The 21,651-nt window shown below is 45.6% G+C and overlaps 1 protein-coding gene across 1 annotated transcript; it reads right to left on the bottom strand.

Moving 5' to 3' along the window:
• Positions 1 to 3,244: 3,244 nt before the first annotated feature.
• On the bottom strand, positions 3,245 to 20,917 carry PM20D1 (peptidase M20 domain containing 1). The gene is made up of 13 exons (XM_054648761.2): positions 20,712 to 20,917; positions 18,950 to 19,036; positions 18,156 to 18,388; positions 15,559 to 15,645; positions 13,970 to 14,103; positions 13,415 to 13,534; positions 12,581 to 12,656; positions 12,320 to 12,381; positions 11,996 to 12,074; positions 10,888 to 10,959; positions 10,277 to 10,445; positions 9,078 to 9,177; positions 3,245 to 6,368 (listed from the first exon to the last, which is right to left on the bottom strand). Exons 1-13 carry the CDS (start codon positions 20,905 to 20,907, stop codon positions 6,239 to 6,241), a joined length of 1,545 nt encoding a protein of 514 aa, XP_054504736.2. The 5' UTR covers positions 20,908 to 20,917; the 3' UTR covers positions 3,245 to 6,238.
• Between the last annotated feature and the right edge of the window lie 734 nt (positions 20,918 to 21,651).

Genomic DNA, 21,651 nt, shown 5'->3' on the forward strand with positions numbered 1-21,651 from the left:
ATGAACATGTTTATATACAACAAAGCAGTCCTGCAGAATCAACATTTAGAAATCCAAGTGGGAGGATATCAGATCCAGAATATCTGAGCCAGGCCTCTCCATGGGATAATAAAAAAATAAAATTCAAAAAAAAATACACAATAATCTCTTAATTTCCCCCCTATTTTCTGCTCCATGAAGACACTCTCACTTCCCAAAATCCCAAAGAGGAGTTTGGATGAACATGTTTACATACAACAAGGCAGTCCTGCAGAATCAACATTTAGAAATCCAAGTGGGAGGAGATCAGATCCAGAATATCTGAGCCAGGCCTCTCCATGGGATAATAAAAAAATAAAATAAAAAAAATACACAATAATCTCTTAATTCCCCCCTATTTCCATGAAGACACTCTCACTTCCCAAAATCCCAAAGAGGAGTTTGGATGAACATGTTTACATACAACAAGGCAGTCCTGCAGTACCAACATTTAGAAATCCAAGTGGGAGGAGATCAGATCCACAATATCTGAGCCAGGCCTCTCCATGGGATCATCTGTGTAGTGCAAGGCCAGGCACAGTGTTCAAGGGATCTGAGCATGTACAGGGCTGCAATGAACCACAGCATTGTGCTGGGTTAAAAACATCAATAAAAGAGGCATGAGAAGCACCCTGAGAAAAGCTGCATGGTTTGAATGTCACTTGTAAGACCCCCTGCCCTGTGAGCAACCCCTGAGTGCCAAAGAGCATTTTCCCTTTGTCCCCTGCCCCCTTGCTCTAACCACCCTTCCATGTGCTCATTTTCCTTCCTGCTGAGAAGTGACTGCAGCTTCCTCTGGGCCCCCCAGCACAGCTCTGAGCTCAGCCCTGCAATCAGCAGAGGGATCTGCAGGGAGCAGGGCCCTCCCTTCCCCAGCAGGCTGAGCCCTTTATCTCTGTGGGAGCGGAAAGCTGAGCCAAGCCCCTGCTCCAGTGTCACACAGCCCTCCCTGAGCTGCCCAGCCAGGAAAATCATCCCCTGGGCAGCATTTCTGCACCACTGCAGGCCCTGAGATGGTGGCACATGCTGCAGACACCTCACAGCAGCACATCTGCAAAGGGTTGATGCAAGAGCCTGAATTCGGGACTGAAGGGACAAAAATTCTGTAAAAGTTCCAGAGCACCAGCAAGGAGTGAAGAGATTGGCAAGAATTTGTGAAGGGTTCAAGCAGCAGCAGGAAGAGCAGTGAAAATTCGAGAATTGAGGGTGACAGACTGAGCTGCAGGTGAGGAATGCTCTTCTCTATCAGCACAGGGTGTGGCTGAGCAGCCTCCAGGTTCTCAGTGCCTGTCTCACCCCACAGCACTGAGACAGGGAAATTTTCACAGCACCTGCTGGAGAAAATGGATTTCAGCAGCTCCATGAAATAGCAAATGAAACAGCAAAAGAGGAGCCAAGGATGCAAGTGTCAAATGCAAAGCTGGAGGAAATAACTCTGTAAACACCTTGTTCCTCCAGCTCTGAGCCTGAACTCCCCACGGCCACTTGGGGCTGAAAATAAAGCAAGTTCTGTTAAAGAGAGCCCAGCAACAGAGCTTTCTTTAGAAAATGCAGGTGTGGGATGTGACCTTTTCCCCAGGGTGCAGCAGGCCCAGCTCAGCTGGCCCTCAGCAGCCTGACAGCTCCACACAGCTCACCTGGAGTCAGTGCTGGCACAGGAATGTCAGCTGTGCAGATTTGGGGAAAAACAGGGCAAAAATGGAGTTGTTATGGCTGTACCACACGCTGGAATTGGGCTAACACAGTGCTCCAATCACATCTGTCAGCATGACTGAGTTACCTGAGTTCAGAGCAGAAAATCAGGCTCTTCCTTCCTTCTCTGAGTCAGAGGTAATTGCTCTCCCTGCTCCAGGCACGGTGACTCACTGCAGCACAAAAAGAATAGCTCCTGGAGTCACTCTCTGTGCTTTCATCATGTGCTTGGCACTCTCCAGTAGCTGCTCACACCATGCAAGCTTGGAGGGGATATGAACAGAAAAGGCATCGTTCATATTATTGTTGTTACTGATGGGAATTTCACACTCTGCTTAGGCAAAGTGGCATTTTCAGCAGCATCTCTTGTACAGGGAAATGGGGTGGGAAGGGACCTGTGCAGACACCAAACACTGAGGGACTCCCTGGGACTGTGTCACACAACCACGACCTGGCAGCAAATGTGATAAAATAAAGAGGCTTAAAGAGCACAAAGGCCAAGCTGCCCCATGGAAAAAGCAGGGATAATCATCAGAAGGGATGGGAAAATGGGTACAGATGGGAATGTGCAGTTTCCCCAGCGGATCCTGCAGGACAGGCTCTGTTTAAAGCACTTTAGTGGCCCCTGAGGTGGCAGCAAAGCTCTGCTGAGCACATCCCCAGTGCAGAGGCCCTGCGAGACCCCAGGCCTGGCTGAGGAGCTGCACTCCATGAGCTCTGCAAGGAGCTGCCCCAGCCAAATCTCAGGGCACACATTCACCAGGAGCTGCCAAACCCAGCCCTGCCTTCCCAGCACCCTCTGCCCTTCACTGCTCCTTCAGCAGCAAAATGAATTTTCTTCCTTTAAAGAAACAATCCTCACCAGAACAGAAGTGAGGGGGTTTTGGCTGGGGGAAGATTACAGAATATAAAGATGCTTTATGTCTTTAGGACATATTTGCTGGTACAACAGGCAAGAAATCCCTCCTTCCACACCTCAGCAGCATGACCCAGGTCAGCATTTTCACAACCTGTGCTCTCTCATGGGATTTTTTCCCATTTTCTCCCTGTTTTCCCTCTGACTGGCAACACAACCATCAGCTGTTAAACAATATTTCCCCTCTACAGCCAAAGCAAAGGCTTTAAACTCAGTTTTACAGAGATTTGCCAGAGAAAAGAACAACAACAAATCCTTCTGTGCACCTCCCCCTGCCAGGGCTGTGCTCCATTCAGTGCTGTGCCCTGACACATCACTTTTGCTGTGCCTGCACACAGGAGCTCCCAGGAGCAGTGACACCTCCACAAAAGAGCCACAGCCACGTGCCTGAACAAATCACAAAGTGTAGCAAACCAGAAAAGGTGCAAACGATTTAGTGCCCAACAATGCCTGGCCAGGGTGAGCTGATTGTGTGTAGAAAAGGCAGCCAAGATTAAAACTGGCTGGAAAATAGGTGGGTTTGTTTGGATGGAAACTTCATGGATTGCTCAGGTGTGGAAATGACTTCACTGCAATTACACAGCTACATAAAAAGAAGAAATAATCATCAGAAAAGAATTCACATTCCTCGTTTTATTAGATGAAACTGTCAGTTTTGTTGCAATTATTCAGTGATACAGTTGGAGCCCTCTGGCCACAGTGATAAGATCAGACTACAAATAAATAAGTGAACGGAAAGAACTGGAATCACATCAGTTCCATCAGTGTTTTTCAGGATGCATTTCAGGGTATTTCCTGTACATTCCAGCACATTTCACAGTGTGAATTTAAAGCAGAACATCCACCCATTCCAGTGCATGATTTAGGCTCTGATAAACAGACCCATCTGTGCAGCAGGAGGTGCTGCACTGGTCCCTGCAGCACAGGCACTGGCACTGGCACACAGCAGCTTTCAGGCTTTTCTTTGGCTAACATCACTTTGTTAACTATTTCTTGATAGAATTAATTTAATTAAATAAATTATTTGTCTAAATTACTGGTATTTGTCTAAATTAATACTGATAACCCCAACTGCCAAGGCCAAAGGAATGCTGGACCCTTCAGTGCTGCCATAGGTAGGCAAGAAGTGCAAGATGAAGCAGAGCCAACATCCATGGCCTGCCTTGCCCAGGATCCAGGCTTTTCTTTGGCTAGCATCACTTTTATTGATAGAATTAATTTAATTAAATAAATTATTTGTCTAAATTACTGGTATTTGTCTAAATTAATACTGGTAACCCCAACTGTCAGGGCCAAAGGAATGCAGAACCCTTCAGTGCTGTCATAGGTAGGCAAGAAGTGCAAGATGGAGCAGAGCCAACATCCATGGCCTGCCTTGCCCAGGATCCAGGCTTTTCTTTGGCTAACATAACTTTGTGAACTATTTCTTGATAGAGTTAATTTAATTAAATAAATTATTTGTCTAATTAATACTGATAACCCCAACTGTCAGGGCCAAAGGAATGCAGACCCCTTCAGTGCTGCCATAGGTAGGCAAGAAGTGCAAGATGGAGCAGGATCAACATCCATGGCCTGCCTTGCCCAGGATCCAGGCTTTTCTTTGGCTAGCATCACTTTTATTGATAGAATTAATTAAATTAAATAAATTATTTATCTAATTAATACTGATAACCCCAACTGCAAAGGCCAAAGGAATGCAGAACCCTTCAGTGCTGTCATAGGTAGGCAAGAAGTGCAAGATGAAGCAGAGCCAACATCCATGGCCTGCCTTCCTCAGGATTCAGGCTTTTCTTTGGCTAACATCACTTTGTTAACTATTTCTTGATAGAATTAATTTAATTAACTGATTAAATAAATTATTTGTCTAAATTACTGGTATTTGTCTAAATTAATACTGGTAACCCCAACTGTCAGGGCCAAAGGAATGCAGACCCCTTCAGTGCTGCCATAGGTGGGCAAGAAGTGCAAGATGGAGCAGAATCAACATCCATGCCTGCCTTCCCCATGATTCAGGCTTTTCTTTGGTTAGCATCACTTTTATTGATAGAATTAATTAAATTAAATAAATTATTTATCTAATTAATACTGATAACCCCAACTGCAAAGGCCAAAGGAATGCAGGACCCTTCAGTGCTGCCATAGGTAGGCAAGAGGTGCAAGATGGAGCAGGATCAACATCCATGGCCTGCCTTGCCCAGGATCCAGGCTTTTCTTTGGCTAACATCACTTTTATTGATAGAATTAATTTAATTAAATAAATTATTTGTCTAAATTACTGGTATTTGTCTAAATTAATACTGGTAACCCCAACTGCAAAGGCCAAAGGAATGCTGGACCCTTCAGTGCTGCCATAGGTAGGCAAGAAGTGCAAGATGGAGCAGGATCAACATCCATGCCTGCCTTCCCCAGGGTTCCCAAAAAACAGCAGGAAAGTGGAAATTGCTTGCACTGACAGTGAAGGAACAAACCTCAGAGCCCTCTGAACTGGGAGAAACTGGAAGGTTTCACATCTTTCACAATCAAGTTTTCAGAAGAGCAAAGGAGAAGCATGAAGTGATTCAATGAGAAAAGAGATGAGCAGAAAACAGGGATTTAATTCCTTATTTAAAGCTGCAGTTCCTTATTCTGACACCCAGCTGCACAACACACCCTGAGTTGGGGAAGGAAAAAATCATCACTAAAATGATGGACAGGAGAGTTTTCAGCACCTCCTCAGTTAAAACAACGTGGAAGTTGTGGAGTACCTGAAAATAGAGTCAGAAATCAGTGCAGCCATGGGAGTGAGCACTGAACTGGGAGAAACTGGAAGGTTTCACATCTTTCACAATCAAGTTTTCAGAAGAGCAAAGGGGAAGCATGAAGTGATTCAATGAGAAAAGAGATGAGCAGACAACAGGGATTTAATTCCTTATTTAAAGCTGCAGTCCCTTATTCTGACATCCAGGTGCACAAAACACCCTGAGCCACACCAGGAGCCATGGAGGGAACAAAAATCATCACTAGAACGATGGACAGGAGAGTTTTCAGCACCTCCTCAGTTACAGCAACACAGAAGTTTTGAAGTACCTGAAAATAGAGTCAGAAATCAGTGCAGCCATGGGAGTGAGCACTGCCCCTGGCATGGATCATCCCCTGGGAGCATCCCCTGGGAAGCAGCAGTGCAAGAACCTCTCAGTGTGGCTGTACCAGTGGCAGGAACCCTTTCAGCACCCCACAAACCCTCCCCATGAGCTCCTGGCAGAGTCCTCACCTGAGACACATCCATTCACCATAAAAAAGGAGTTGGTCAGAAGCACACAGGCTGAGTCAGCTTCTAGTGTGAGTGACTGCTGGTTATAGCTCAGATTTTTAGTCATTACCAATTTCAGAGGTTTAAAGTGCTGAAAATAATTAGTGCCAGATTAATGGCTGCACATCAGACCACAGAAATCAGAGTTATTTGTTGGGTTTGGCTATCAGGTTCCTATCACACAACCAGCACTTTTCCCATCTGTATGTAAACCACAGTATAAAAAAAACCCAAATTCCAGCTGTAGCTCAATACTCAAGACAAAACTCCATCTTCAGCCCCTGTCCCAGGGTCCACCTGCAGCTGCTTCTCCCACAAGTGGCTCAGAGCTCGTGGGAGTTGGCATGGGGCTCTGGAAGTGCCTCAATGTCACAGTTCTTGATCAGCTGGAAGAGGAACTCCACCTGCTTCTCATAATTCTCAACAGAGATTCTCTCATTTAACCCATGGATCCTGAAAGAAAAAAGGACATTTTTCAGGTCATGGGGAATTTCTGATCCAATTGCAATCAAATCCAGCACCCTTGCTTGGCTGTTGGTTCATAAAGCAGTGCACAACAGAAAAACACAGCAATATGGCCCAAAAACTGCACTGTAACCAACAGAAAAACACAGCAATATGGCCCAAAAACTGCACTGTAACCAGCAGAAAAAACCAGCAATATGGCCCAAAAACTGCACTGTAACCAGCAGAAAAACACAGCAATACAGCCCAAAAACTGCACTGTAACCAACAGAAAAACACAGCAATATAGCCCAAAAACTGCATTGTAACCAATAGAAAAACACAGCAATATAGCCCAAAAACTGCACTGTAACCAACAAAAACCACAGCAATATGGCCCAAAAACTGCACTGTAACCAGCAGAAAAACACAGCAATATGGCCCAAAAACTGCACTGGTTACACAGCAATATATCCCAATAGTTAACACAGCAATATGGCCCAAAAACTGCACTGTACAGCAATATAACCCAAAAACTGCACTGTAACCAAAAGAAAAACACAGCAATATAGCCCAAAAACTGCACTGTAACCAACAGAAAAACACAGCAATATGGCCCAAAAACTGCACTGTAACCAGCAGAAAAACACAGCAATATGGCCCAAAAACTGCACTGGTTACACAGCAATATATCCCAATAGTTAACACAGCAATATGGCCCAAAAACTGCACTGTAACCAATAGAAAAACAGAGCAATATAGCCCAAAAACTGCACTGTACAGCAATATGGCCCAAAAACTGCACTGTAACCAACAGAAAAACACAGCAATACAGCCCAAAAACTGCACTGTAACCAACAGAAAAACACAGCAATACAGCCCAAAAACTGCACTGTAACCAACAGAAAAACACAGCAATATGGCCCAAAAACTGCACTGTAACCAGCAGAAAAAACCAGCAATATGGCCCAAAAACTGCACTGTAACCAGCAGAAAAACACAGCAATACAGCCCAAAAACTGCACTGTAACCAACAGAAAAACACAGCAATATAGCCCAAAAACTGCATTGTAACCAATAGAAAAACACAGCAATATAGCCCAAAAACTGCACTGTAACCAACAAAAACCACAGCAATATGGCCCAAAAACTGCACTGTAACCAGCAGAAAAACACAGCAATATGGCCCAAAAACTGCACTGGTTACACAGCAATATATCCCAATAGTTAACACAGCAATATGGCCCAAAAACTGCATTGTAACCAACAAAAAACACAGCAATATGGCCCAAAAACTGCACTGTAACCAACAAAAAACACAGCAATATGGCCCAAAAACTGCACTGTAACCAGCAGAAAAACACAGCAATATGGCCCAAAAACTGCACTGTACAGCAATATAGCCCAAAAACTGCACTGTAACCAACAGAAAAACACAGCAATATGGCCCAAAAACTGCACTGTAACCAGCAGAAAAACACAGCAATATAGCCCAAAAACTGCACTGTAACCAAGAGAAAAACACAGCAATATGGCCCAAAAACTGCACTGTAACCAACAGAAAAACACAGCAATATGGCCCAAAAACTGCACTGTAACCAACAGAAAAACACAGCAATATGGCCCAAAAACTGCATTGTAACCAGCAGAAAAACACAGCAATATGGCCCAAAAACTGCACTGTAACCAGCAGAAAAACACAGCAATATAGCTCACAAACTGCACTGGTTACACAGCAATATATCCCAACAGAAAAACACAGCAATATGGCCCAAAACCTGCACTGTAACCAACAGAAAAACACAGCAATATAGCCCAAAAACTGCATTGTAACCAACAGAAAAACACAGCAATATGGCCCAAAAACTGCACTGTAACCAGCAGAAAATCACAACAATATGGCCCAAAAACTGCACTGTAACCAGCAGAAAAACACAGCAATATGGCCCAAAAACTGCACTGGTTACACAGCAATATATCCCAATAGTTAACACAGCAATATGGCCCAAAAACTGCATTGTAACCAACAAAAACCACAGCAATATAACCCAAAAACTGCACTGTAACCAGCAGAAAAACACAGCAATACAGCCCAAAAACTGCACTGTAACCAATAGAAAAACACAGCAATACAGCCCAAAAACTGCACTGTAACCAATAGAAAAACACAGCAATATGGCCCAAAAACTGCACTGTAACCAACCCAAATGTACTGATTCAAAGGCTCAGAGCCCAACAGCTGAGTCTGGAAAAAAATCTAAAAATCTAATATTGAAAAAATCTTAAAGGCCAATCTCTTGGCCATTCCTGTACAGCAGAACACCCCTGCATCATCTGCACCTCAATAAAATGAGAAATTTAAATAAGCAATCAATCCCTTGCATGATGGTGTTGTTATCACATAACTTCAGGAAATTTCTGATCAATTCAGAGTGTCCAAATATGTGGATAAATCTGCAGGACAAGGCCAACTACCAGACCAGCACCTCTCACACTGCTGCAGCACACAAAGGACCCAAAGCAGCACAGAATCAAACACCTCAATGGGTTCTGGCTGAATTTGAAGGAATAAAAAGCCACTTGATGTGGTCCCAAGGCAATTTCCATCCCCAAATCTGCAGGAAATGGTGGCATGACAGCATGGGAGGTACACAAGGCTGGGTTTCCTTCTGCTCATGGATCTCCTCTTTGCCTGGGCCCACCCCAAGAGCTCAGTACCTGGGGAGATCATCCTGTTTCAGGAGCAGGGGGTTGAACCTGTAAATGGCCTTGGTGACGTTGGTGAAGTGCCTGCTGTCCGTGTTTCCAATGCACGTGCCTGGAAAACAAAGAGGAACAACTGAGCTTCAAAAAGTGCCCCACCTCTCCCCAGGAGAGAGGGAGAGCAAAGGAAACAGTCCTGCTCTGCCTGCAGCAAAAGCATCCCTGGAAACAATGATTGGTACTGGGGAACATGGAGCTGAACACACAACTCAGCCCAAGAACAGCTCTGACACTCAGAAATGCAAACTTCAAACTTCAATGCAAAAATGCAAACTTCAAACTTCAATCCGAAAAATGCAAACTTCAAACTTCAATCCAAAAATGCAAACTTCAAACTTCAATCCAAAAATGCAAACTTCAAACTTCAATCCAAAAAACGCAAACTTCAAACTTCAATCCAAAAAATGCAAACTTCAAACTTCAATCCAAAAATGCAAACTTCAAACTTCAATCCAAAAATGCAAACTTCAAACTTCAATCCAAAAAATGCAAACTTCAAACTTCAATCCGAAAATGCAAACTTCAAACTTCAATCCAAAAAATGCAAACTTCAAACTTCAATCCGAAAATGCAAACTTCAAACTTCAATCCAAAAAATGCAAACTTCAAACTTCAATCCGAAAATGCAAACTTCAAACTTCAATCCAAAAATGCAAACTTCAAACTTCAATCCAAAAATGCAGACTTCAAACTTCAATCCAAAAATGCAGACTTCAAACTTCAATCCAAGAACTGCAGAGCTAGGAAAGAGCTGCAAGAAAGGGAAGGGGCTGGGATCATAAGGAACAATACAGAAAAGCAGGAATGGCTTTGGCAGCTATGAAAACAATAAAAGAAGAACTGAAGCAAGAAGACTCCTCCTCTCCCTCACAATTCCTTTCTTCCCTGAAGAGATTCCTTTGTGTGTGTAGAGAGCCCAATTCAAGGCTCATTGTTTCTGTCAGCTTCCTGTTTGCTTTTTTACTTCCACTACTAAAAAACAACATGAAAACTTTTAAAGCATAAAGAGGGAAGGGAATAAAAAGAGGAAAAAACAGCTGTTTCCAGCAGTTAACAGCTGGGGTGGAGGAGTACACAGCAAATGGAAACAAGGCAGAGCTGGAGAAAGGAAAAGCAAAAAGAGGAAACAATAATCATCATGTGCCTGCTGTCACCTGGGACCACACTGTCAACAGCTGGGAAAGTGTCCAGGATGGTTTTTTGGAAAATATGGACAGCAAATGTCTGCTCATCCCAAGGGCTGATGGGCAGGGGGTCAAAGGCCTCCACCACATCAATCTTCACTCTCTCATCAGCAATGGTGCTCCTGACTGTCTCCAGCACCTGGGGGTGAGACACAGAGACAAGAGGAACACAAGAAATGAGAAAGCAGCCCTTAGAGACACCAGCAGATGTTCTGTCTGTGAGCTGGCAGTTGTGGCTGAAGTGTGTTCAGCTCCTCTTCTGAGTCATGGCTGACACTTCAGGTGCAGTTTTAATCTCTGTCTCAAGGCACTCCTGGAAGGCAGGAGCTGAGCCTGCTGCTCTTGGGAATTATGGCATCCAAATAATCCAGAAAAAGCTTCCAGAGAGAGAAACTCCCAGCAAAGGCTTGGGGAGGGAAGAGCTTTTGTTTCCCAGGTGCCCTGGGTTGGACAGGCCTGTCAGACATCCCAAGGTGTCCAAGATCCCCAAACTGTGCCAGGTCACAAACCCCTTCCATATCCCAGATGATCCCCGTGCTCTGGGCCACAAAGGCTGAGTGAGGGGATCTGCCCAGGGCTACCTCAGCAGCTGTCTCAGCTGAGTGGATCCTGAAGTTCACTGTGGCTCTGGCAGAGGAAGGGATGACATTCACCTGGAAAAAAGGAAAGGCCAAAGTTTAAAAGGAAGTGAAAATCAGAATAAAATGCCAGCTGAAAACTCAGAACAGCTTCAGGCCTCAGGTGCTCGACTGTTAACACCAAGTGTGATGTCTCTTTCTGTGTTAAAACACTGTAAATCTTATCTAAAATGCAGCTAAATACACAAAGAAATATTTGTCAAATCAACAGAAATGAAGTTACTTGTTAATTCTCTAGAAGTTTTTATCTTGAGCTAAGCTCTCTCCCTTCAGAACATTTATACTGAGAAATCCTGAAACTCTGGGGTTTTTTAAGTGTTATTTTTACCTCACTGTCACATTACATATTTGGGTAAATGTAAGTTGCTTAACAACTGATTTTTATTGAACACATAACTCTTCTTATCTACAGACTGAATATTTACAACTTTGTTAAACAAAAGCTGAATCTTTATGATTATGAATCTTCATGAAATCTTTAGAAAGAACCCCAAGGAACCAGGGTGTCACTTCCCTCCTGGCCACTCCGTGTCACTGTTCAGCCACTGCATCTTCTCCTGTCCAGGGATGCTTTTCAGTCCCAGATTTTTCAGACACACACCAAACACAGCCTGTTTGTTTTCCAGGGCTCCAGGATTTTTGGACAGCTCCACCTCCTTATCAGGGAAGGATCTGGCTGTTATCTCTCAGTCCAAGGTGCACATTTAACACACTTCAGGCAAACCCCAGACCTGTGCTGCAGATGTCTGGGTCAGGGAAGTGTTGGTGACTGTGACAGTTTCAAATATTGCCTCTGTAGGATTATGCAGAAACCACATTTTCTGGTCTATGCTGAAGTATTAAGAATTTTAACAGTGGTGGGCAGAGATCAGATACTTCTGAGAGAGATTTTCAACTGTGATCTTCAAACCCAAGCTGTATCTGAGGTAAGAATGAGACTGTGGCACCACACAGGGCCCACACTGATCTTAGAACTGGACTTAAATAGGTGGAAATGAAATGTCCTAATTGTCTCATCATAATTACATGGAGAAAAACCCAAATGAAGTACCTTGATTCCTGCATTAAACAGGGTGACTGCAGTGGTTGTTCGGATCAAGGCGTTGGTGGAAGGTTTCCAGGCAAGGACTCTAAAAAAATAGAAACAAATCAAACCCAATTTTTCAAATAAGTTGAATATTGCTAAAAATTAAGCACCAGAATTGCACAGGCAATAAGCTGAATGATGGCTTATTCAATTAACAAAGTGGTTATTAACAGGAAACCACTGAATTATCCAAACTATAAAATAACTGATTTCCTGGGAAGATTAGAAATGGCTTCATCTTTTAAGGCTCAGAGGTTGGGGATGTTTATCAAGGATCTCTTTTCTTACCTGCTGACAATAGGTGAGAACAGCCACAAATTGCTCATGATGATGTTGAGAGGAAACTTGAACTAAGGGCAGGAAACAAAAGCACAAATCAGAAACTTTTCATTTGTCAAGAGCGTGCTGGAGTCACCTGAATATGGACAAAACAATCCCAGCAGCAACAATAATCTGGGTGAAAAACCAGCTTTTTTGATCCTTTCTACACAACTAAATTCTTCAATTTCTTATGGAAATTTGGGAATGAAATCCTGCCTGAGTCCTCACCTCTGCTGCCAGGTGCTCCATGGTCATGAGCTCTGGGCCCTGGCCAAACAGGTTGCGCAAGGGATTCTGCTCCAGCCTACAAAACAAATTGTTCATGTTTGCAACGCTGGAAAGGTTCAAAAACAACTCTCTGGCTGTTGCTGCTCCAGAAGGATGGCAGGAATTTGATTTGTGAAATGTATCTCTGTGATTGGAGATGTGATCACACTCTGCTCTCCTGGTAAGTGACTGCAAGCACAGCTCCACAGATTTCTGGGCATTCCAGTCACGTGCAAAGATTTCCTTGGAGAAACAGCAGAAAAAATCCCAAAGCCTGGCTGCTATAAATACATGGAAATCCAGAAAACTAGCACACAAATCCCAGCAGGTCTGGACATACTCAGTTTTTCTAAAATATGTATTTCTTAGCCAATTTGGTATCTGCACAGAGATGTAGAGAGATGATTCCTGCAGTCACGTTATGACTCTGCTCCCTGTTCATTGGCTTGGAGAATTCCCAGCTGAGGTAGGAACAAATTCCAGAGGAATCCTGCACCCAAACAATGGAATCTCTGTTGCTACAGAGGAAATTAGGGCAGACAGCACTTGTCTTGCTTTTAAAGAATTGGCTGACACTTGGAACAGCTGAAGTGCAAAGACTCTGCAGACACCTGGCAATTGTCCCTTGGCTGGGAGTTTCATTTCTGCCCTTCAAAGTGAGCTACAAACTGCAATTGCAGTTATAGAACAGCAGTTTGAAAAAGACTCCAAACACAAATATTTAAAAAGTCACATATCAGTGATTCAGGAGGTTTTTGGACTGTTTTTGGCATTGGGTGGCAGGGAAATTCTCACCTGGACATGGCTGCTGCCAGAATGCCAATACTTGTCTCCTTAGGGGGAAAGGATGAATGCCCTGGCTCTTTTTCCACTGTGAAGTTCAGTGTCATTGAACCTTTTTCTGTGACTGCAATCCTGGACAATGATAAATTAATCAATTAATTAACAAATAAATGACTAATGTAATTCCAAACACACACACACACACAGAGACTGTAGATAAAAATAACTACTCTGCATAGTTCTAGTATGATAAAAGCCACTCAAGCAGCAACAACAAATCATTAACAGTGTTTAGATCTCTGCAGGACTGGTGGCTGGGCTGCCTGTGCAGGGAGCAGAGCAGAATTCTCCAGCACAGAATCCAAATGCTCAGTGGAACATTGTGCCTCTGTCAGCATGACTGTGATGGACAGCAGGCAAAGGCTGAAGGTCCCTGCCTTGCACTTTGTGCCACTGCTGCAGCTCCAGCAGCACCAATGTCCTGCCAACGTTCTGTAGTGATATCACCAATGTCATTATCATTAATTAAGGACTGAAAATGAGTCACATTCTGGTGGTCACTCTTACACAGCCACTGGTTTCTCCACCCCTGCAATGATGCCATCCAGCACTGCGCTCCCCTCGTCCAGCAGGAAGGAGAGTTTCACTCCTCTGGCTTCCAGCAGAGCTGCAATTTTCTTTGCTCCCTTCAGCCCAGACACCTGTGCAATCCAGGCAGAGGAACTGATCAGATCCAGCCAAAACACTGGGAGGAAAACTGGAAAGCACCTTGCTGTTGGCTACAGCACAAAGAATGCATGAAATCCCCTGGGGAACAGCTCCAGAGCAACATGAAAGATTCTTCCAGGAAAATTAATTGCAGATTGTTAATGGCCTGATAGCAGATGAATTTACAGCCATGATGAGAGGTGCTCTTATTGATGAGTCACTGCCTGCTGCTTTCATTTTGATACCTCAGAGCTGTAAAGTCCCAGATTAGCAACTGCAGACATTTATTTCAACTATTAACAATTCTTTGTGTTTCTATTTTGACAGTGCCTAACCAAACCCACCTCCCCTCTCTGTACCACTGGACCATATTTGCCACTTCTTCCTGAACATTTGGCACAACCATGTGAATCTCAACCCAGCTTTTCCTGTCTCCAAAAGGGGATTCCTGCTGCACCTTCCTTGCAGAAAAGAATTTAAAAGTGACACCCTCCAATGTTCTTTTCCCTTTGCTCATCACACCAAACCCTTTGTGAATGTCACTGCAAGCCAATCAATCAATCCATAACTGTGACCTGGGGCCTGACACATTATCTCCCCACAGAACCAAGAAAAACAGGAAAGACCTTCCAGCTAAACAATGTTTCAAAATTAAGCCCTGTTACCTAGAGGAACAATGCAAACAGGTTGTTGTTGCAAGGAAAGGAAAGAAAATACCTCCTCATTGAGGTTAATGCCAACATAGAAGGAGTGATGGGGTCTGGAATTCCAGAAAGGGCAGAGAATCATGCCCCTAAATAACCAAATTATTTGTGCAGAGCACAAATGGGTTTGCACTTTGCAAACCCAGCTCAGCCTGCACTGAACAGAGAGGGCAGAGAACCATGCCCCTAAATAGCCAAATTATTTGTGTAGAGCACAAATGGGTTTGCACTTTGCAAACCCAGCTCAGCCTGCACTGAACAGAGAGGGCAGAGAACCATGCCCCTAAATAACCAAATTATTTGTGTAGAGCACAAATGGGTTTGCACTTTGCAAACCCAGCTCAGCCTACACTGAAAAGAGAGGGCAGAGAACCATGCCTCTAAATAACCAAATTATTTGTGTAGAGCACAAATGGGTTTGCAATTTAGGCCTGCACTGAAATGTCAGCTTTGGCTGCAAGCTTTGGCAATAGAATGAAAATGGAGATCCATTGCACCCCTCCCACAGCAGGCCCCAAGTGAAAATGCAATAATAAAATGCAATGAGGGGCTGCAAGGAGGGAAGGCTGCACTGACCCAGGGCTCCCATCACAGGGAGAGGGGAAAATGTTACAGTCAAGGACCTTCAGCAGGGAAGGAAGACACAGCAAAGGGAGTGGGAAACAGCCTCAGCTCAAAACGTCCTTGGGGCTTTCTAAGGAAAACCCAGAGGAGCGTGTGTGGCAAGGAAAGGAAATTCGATACCTCCTCATCGTGGCCAATGGCGATGTAGAAGGAGCGCCGGGGTCGGTAATTCCTCCTGAGCAGGAACTCCAGAGCTTGCAGAGTGCCCTGCAGGAAAAGCAGAACTGCTGAACCATCCCTGGGGCTGACCAGGAGAATAAATGCAACAGAATGCAGAGTGAAGAGAATTTTGGGATGTTTGTGCTGTTCACTGCTGAGCTTTGATTCCTACAGCTCCCAGCGAGGATATTCCCATTCCTTGGAAAAGACCCTGCAGTGGTTTGGATCAGGAATGCTGTGCAGGTGCCAGGGGAGGGACATGAAATACAGAGCAGCTGGGTCAGGGACAAACTGCACAGGAGCCCCCGGAGCAGAATCACCCAGGAATTCACTGCTCCCTTGCAGTGCCTGTCACACACCCAGACTGGCTCTCTCTGGAGCTACCAAATCCAGGAGGGTTAAGGAGCTGCCAAGATGACAGAAACAGAACAAGAAAATTAATCTGAAGGATGAGAAATCAAAAAATCAAATCTACCATTTGCTGTGGCAGTATATATAAATACACACATTTGCTCTATTATTCCATCTCTCTTTTTCAATTTAAATAATTTTTCACATATCACCTCGAAATTGTCAGCACCCATTTTTTGCCATGTTCACTAAAATTGTTGATTTGACTTTTTTTTGGCCATTTGTGCAGTTACTTGTGCAGTTCACAGCAGAATGAAGCACCAACCTACACTTTCAAGTTTCAAGGCTTTGAAATTGATGATTAAACATCCTGAAACTTTCCAGGAGTGTGTCCTGTGTGACACTAAACATCTGTTCAAATTGAAATATCGGGCTGCCATGGAAGGCATTATCAAAGTCTCAAAGGGACATTTTCCAGAGTCATTTTTCCATCATTTTTCCCCCTGAGAAATCTTTCCCAATCTTTTCTGACTCCATTCTTCCCAAATGTGTTCAGTGCAACAGCTCTTTGTTCTGCCATAGGCTGGATAAAAGATGCAGGGTTGTTTGTCTTTCTTATTATATAAAAATGTTTAATTTGAAACATTTTTTAAATGTTTCATTTTTAAACCTTTTCAAAGGGCCAGTTTTGGCTTGGAGTGCCTCTGTGACACCTGGGAAAAAGGACAAGGTTTCAAACACAGCATTTGACAGAGAATTATGGAATGATTTGGGTTGGAAGGGATTTTATAGCTCATCCAGTGCCACAAGAAGAGAAACTTCCACTATCCCAGGCTGCTCCAACCTGGCCCTGGACACTCCCAGGGATGGGGCAACCATGGTTTCTCTGGCCCCCTCTGCCATAAAACTTTAAAGTGCCATTTAACCAAATCCATCTGCATCTGGCAATATCATCCTCCTGATTCTTTGTGAGTTTTAACCATCTTTTCATCAGTAACAGTGAAGAATGAGTGAAAACACCCCATCTTTAGGAAAAACTTGGAATTTATCCAAACTTGGAATTTATCCCTGGCAGAAAGAGGGGTGAGAAAGAGACACCACAGTGAATTCCAAGTGCCCTGGACACTCCCAGGGATGGAGTAGCCACAGATTCTCTGGCCCCCAGTGCCATAAAACTTTAACCTGGCATTTAACCAAACCCATCTGCATCTGTGAATATGACTCTCCTGATTCTTTAACCCTCTTTTCTCCAGTAACAGTGAAGAGTGAGTGAGAACACCCCATCTTCAGGAAATACTTGGAATTCATCCCTAGCAGAAAGAGGGGTGAGAAATTCACCACAGTGAATTCACCACAGTGAATTCCAAGTGCCTTGGACACTCCCAGGGATGGGGCAGCCACAGATTCTCTGGCCCTCTGTGCCATAAAACTTTAAAGTGGCATTTAACCAAACACATCTGCATCTGGCAATATGACTCTCCTGATTCTTTGTGAGTTTTAACCATCTTTTCTCCAGTAACAGTGAAGAGTGAGTGAGAACACCCCATCTTCAGGAAATACTTGGAATTTATCCCTAGCAGAAAGAGGAGTGAGAAAGAGACACCAGAGTGAATTCCAAGTGCTTTGGGCACTCCCAGGGATGGGGCAACCATGGTTTCTCTGGCCCCCTGTGCCATAAAACTTTAACCTGGCATTGAACCAAATCCATCTGCATCTGGCAATATCATCCTCCTGATTCTTTGTGAGTTTTAACCCTCTTTTCTCCAGTAACAGTGAAGAGTGAGTGAGAACACCCCATCTTTAGGAAAAACTTGGAATTTATCCAAACTAGGAATTTATCCCTGGCAGAAAGAGGGGTGAGAAAGAGACACCAGAGTGAATTCCAAGTGCCTTGGACACTCCCAGGGATGGGGCAACCATGGATTCTCTGGTGCCATAAAACTTTAACCTGGCATTTAACCAAACCCATCTGCATCTGTGAATATGACTCTCCTGATTCTTTAACCCTCTTTTCTCCAGTAACAGTGAAGAGTGAGTGAGAACACCCCATCTTTAGGAAAAACTTGGAATTTATCCGAACTAGGAATTTATCCCTAGCAGAAAGAGGGGTGAGAAGGAGAGACCACAGTGAATCCCAGGAGGCTGGGCACTCCCCTGTGCCTCTGGCAGGCTGTGTCTGTGTGGAAGGACATCACCCAGCCCAGTACCATGGCAGAGTTTTTGTTGTCCAGTGCTCCTCGTCCGTAGATGAAGCCCTCGTGCTCTGCAGCTGAGAAAGGAGGGAAATGCCAGCCCTCAGGGGGAGCAGGCACCACATCCATGTGTGCCAGCAGCATGTAGGGCTGCAGGCCAGGGGCAGAGCCCTGCACTCTGAACAGGTGGCTGTATTTGCCAACAATTTCATGTTGGATGAACTTTGAAGAAAATACAGCTGGGAAGACTGTTAAAGAAAAAAAATAAAAAAAAATTTAAGAGACATGTGAAAGGAAAAAATTAACAATAAGGGGTAATTTTAGCATTATGGAATAGTTGTCAGCTAGGGAGCATCAGAGGGGAACTGGAAATAAGACTGGGCACAGGAGGTCTCACACTTCTACCAATCCATCTCACTTGGGATTTGAAAGCCTCCCAAACAAAAGCAGAATTCTTGCTCAGCAGTGCTGCAGCTCTTTTGCAGGGCACAATGATGGAATTGCCAAAAAATTAGGTTGAAGCAGCAGCAGAAAAATGCTCTTTTATTTTTTAATGGCATTTAACCATCTCAAGGACCAAACACCATCATTACAAAAAGGCTTTTGAACCTTTTGGGGCCATTGATACCACTGCTACAGAGGGGACACACATGTGACATTTCTGACAGGAAATTCCTTCATTCACGTCTGACAGGACATTTCTTCAGGAAAAGCATAAAAATCTCTGATATTCAGGAATGATACATGCTCTCTTCAATTTGTTTATGAAAATAGAGCAGCAGAAATTGCCAAGACTGAAAGTTCAGTACCTTTCTGGATGTAGCTCCCAAATTCTGCCATGGCAGTTGTATTCACATCCTCTGGAGACCAGGACACAGTTGGGATTTTAATGGCCCCTTCAAAGAAAACACAGAACAGAAATCACTCAGCACCAAAACCAATCACAGCTCCAACTGCACTTCACAAGTGGAAGCACATTTCTGTTCCTGAGTGTTTTTCCAGGATTTAAACATTATTCCACAGCACAGCACGAGCTGCCATGATCAAACAGAGACTGATGTGCTTCAGCTGGGCCGTGCACAGGCAGCCACCAGCATTTCCTAACAGCTCAACCAACTCTCCAGACAATCTGACTCCACTTTTCATGCTGCAAGTGTTGAATGATGTCCTTAGAAGTGCTGCTGTCCAGGAGCAGCTGCAGTTTGCTTGGGTGATCTGATTCCCCAGAGCCACAGGCTCCTCTGGCAGCTGAGCTGGCAGTCCCAGGCTCTTTCTCAAGAGTTAAGCAGGTTGTGATGGTTATTACACCTCCCTACTGCTTTATAAATTAATTTATATAAACACACAGGGCTTCTGTTGGCCCTTTTGCTCTGCCCTGGCATTTAAACAGGCTCTCCAGCATCCAGTCCCTGTCCTGCAGAACATGGGAGTAACTCAGCCCCAGCTGCCTTTCCAAAGAGCAGCTGCCAGCAGAGGTTATGGATTCTTTTGAGGTCGTGTGATTCATGAATTAACACAAAAATCTATTGTGAGCCTTCATTTTCCCATTAAAAAAAGAATGCAAACACAATTTGCTAGGCAATAAATCCTACAAACCAGCAAGGTATGAGGTTTACACACAGGGTTTTATCACTTGGTGCCAGATTGTGGTTTCCTGCACAGTGCCAGCCCTACTGAGAGCTAAACCCCTCAAATCTTCTACGTCAGACAGCACAAACAGCCCAGGACTGGGCACAGCAGTGGTGAGCAAGAACAAGAGAGGGAGAAAATCCCGACGGTGACTTATCCCGTGGACAAAGGGATGTCTGGAAACGCCTTCACGGCTGTCTGGCAAAATTCTGTGTGTACAAGCAGGAAACGGTGGAGAAAATCAACAACAGGGCAAGAGTTGGCTCAGGAGAAGCACAGGATCGCCGAGGCTGGAAAATCCCTGTGGGATCATCGAGTCCAGGCTGTGCCCGATCCCCACCCTGAGCACTCAGTGCCACCTCCAGGTGACACCTCCAGGGATGGGCGCTCCAAACCCCCCTGGGCAGCCCCTTCCAGCCCTTCCCATGAGGAAATTCCTGCTGCTGTCCAACCTGAGCCTCCCCAGCCCAGCCTGAGGCCGTTCCCTCTCCTCCTGTCCCTGTTCCCTGGGATAAGATCCCAAATCCCCCCGGCTGTCCCCTCCTGGCAGGGAGTTGTGCAGAGCCAGAAATTCCCCCTGAGCCTCCTTTGCTCCAGGCTGAGCCCCTGCCCAGCTCCCTCAGGACTCTCCAAACCCTTTCCCAGCTCCCTCAGGATTCTCCAAACCCTTCCCAGCTCCCTCAGGTTTCTCCATTCCCCTCCCTGGACTCGCTCCAGCCCTTCCTGAACTGCAGCGCCCAGAACCGGACAGGGCGCTCGAGGCGTGGCCTCAGCAGTGCCCAGCACAGACTTTCAATCACTTCCTTAGTCCTGCTGGCAGCCAACACCCGGTTCCTTGCAGGGAAAGCACCCGGGGAGCGGCCGCCTCCACACCCGCCCCCCGTGCCCTGGGTCCCCCCTCAGGAGGGGCGAGGGGGGCTCACAGCGCTCGGGCCCCCTCACCTCGCAGCACCTCCTTGAGCTCCTGCCGCTCGCCAGCGCTGAGGGCGACGGTGCCGGCGCTCCGTGCCCAGAGCCGCGGCACCCCGGCCGGGGCTCGCAGGACGAAGGCTCGGAGCAGGACGGCGGCCACCAGCGCCAGCACCACCGTGCCCAGTGCCAGCAGCGCCACCGTCACCGCCCGTCGCCCGCCCGCCATCACTGACAGCCGCGCCCCCGCGGCTGATGGGCGTGAGCGGGAGCCAATCGCCACCCGGCTCGTCAGCATGGCGACCAATAGGAGTGGAGCAGGGGAGGGTGTAACCCGCTGCTCTCGCGGGGGCTGCTGGGAGATGTAGTTTGTAGCGGATGTGGGGGCGGCCGAGTGAAGCGCTGCTTAGGGAATGGTTTGCGTTGGAAAGACTCTGAAATCCCATCTCATTCCACCCCTGCGCTGTCAGGGACACCTTCCACTGTCCCTGCGTGCTCCAAGCCCTTTCCAACCTGGCCTTGGACAATTCCAGGGGTGGGGCAGCCACAGCTTCTCTGGACACCCTGTGCGAGGGGCTGCCCACCCTCACAAGGAAGAATTTGTTCCCAATATCTTGGGGTGCTGCTCCCAAAGGATGGGGATAAAAGGAATTCCTGCGGGGAATAACCACCTCCAGGCTCACTGGGGCCACAAGGGAGGCAGAAGAATGCCAGGGAGTCCCTGTGTTGTGCAGCCCCACTCCTGACAAACTTTAAATCCACCTGCTTTTCAAAATATCTCACTACTTTCCTTGATTCCACCAGCTAGCAAGATGGAACCCTTCTTATTCCCTTCTTTACAGCTGTTCTGAATGGAATGTGAAGATTTATCCCAGCTTCCCATGGCACAAGCTGTCCCGGGATGCCAAAGACCAGATGGGAACAGCCGTGGAAATCCTGCCCCTGAGTCAGCAGAAGATGACAATGATTGTTC

This window comes from Agelaius phoeniceus, chromosome 25 (assembly GCF_051311805.1).
Source record: "Agelaius phoeniceus isolate bAgePho1 chromosome 25, bAgePho1.hap1, whole genome shotgun sequence".
Taxonomy (NCBI): domain Eukaryota; kingdom Metazoa; phylum Chordata; class Aves; order Passeriformes; family Icteridae; genus Agelaius; species Agelaius phoeniceus.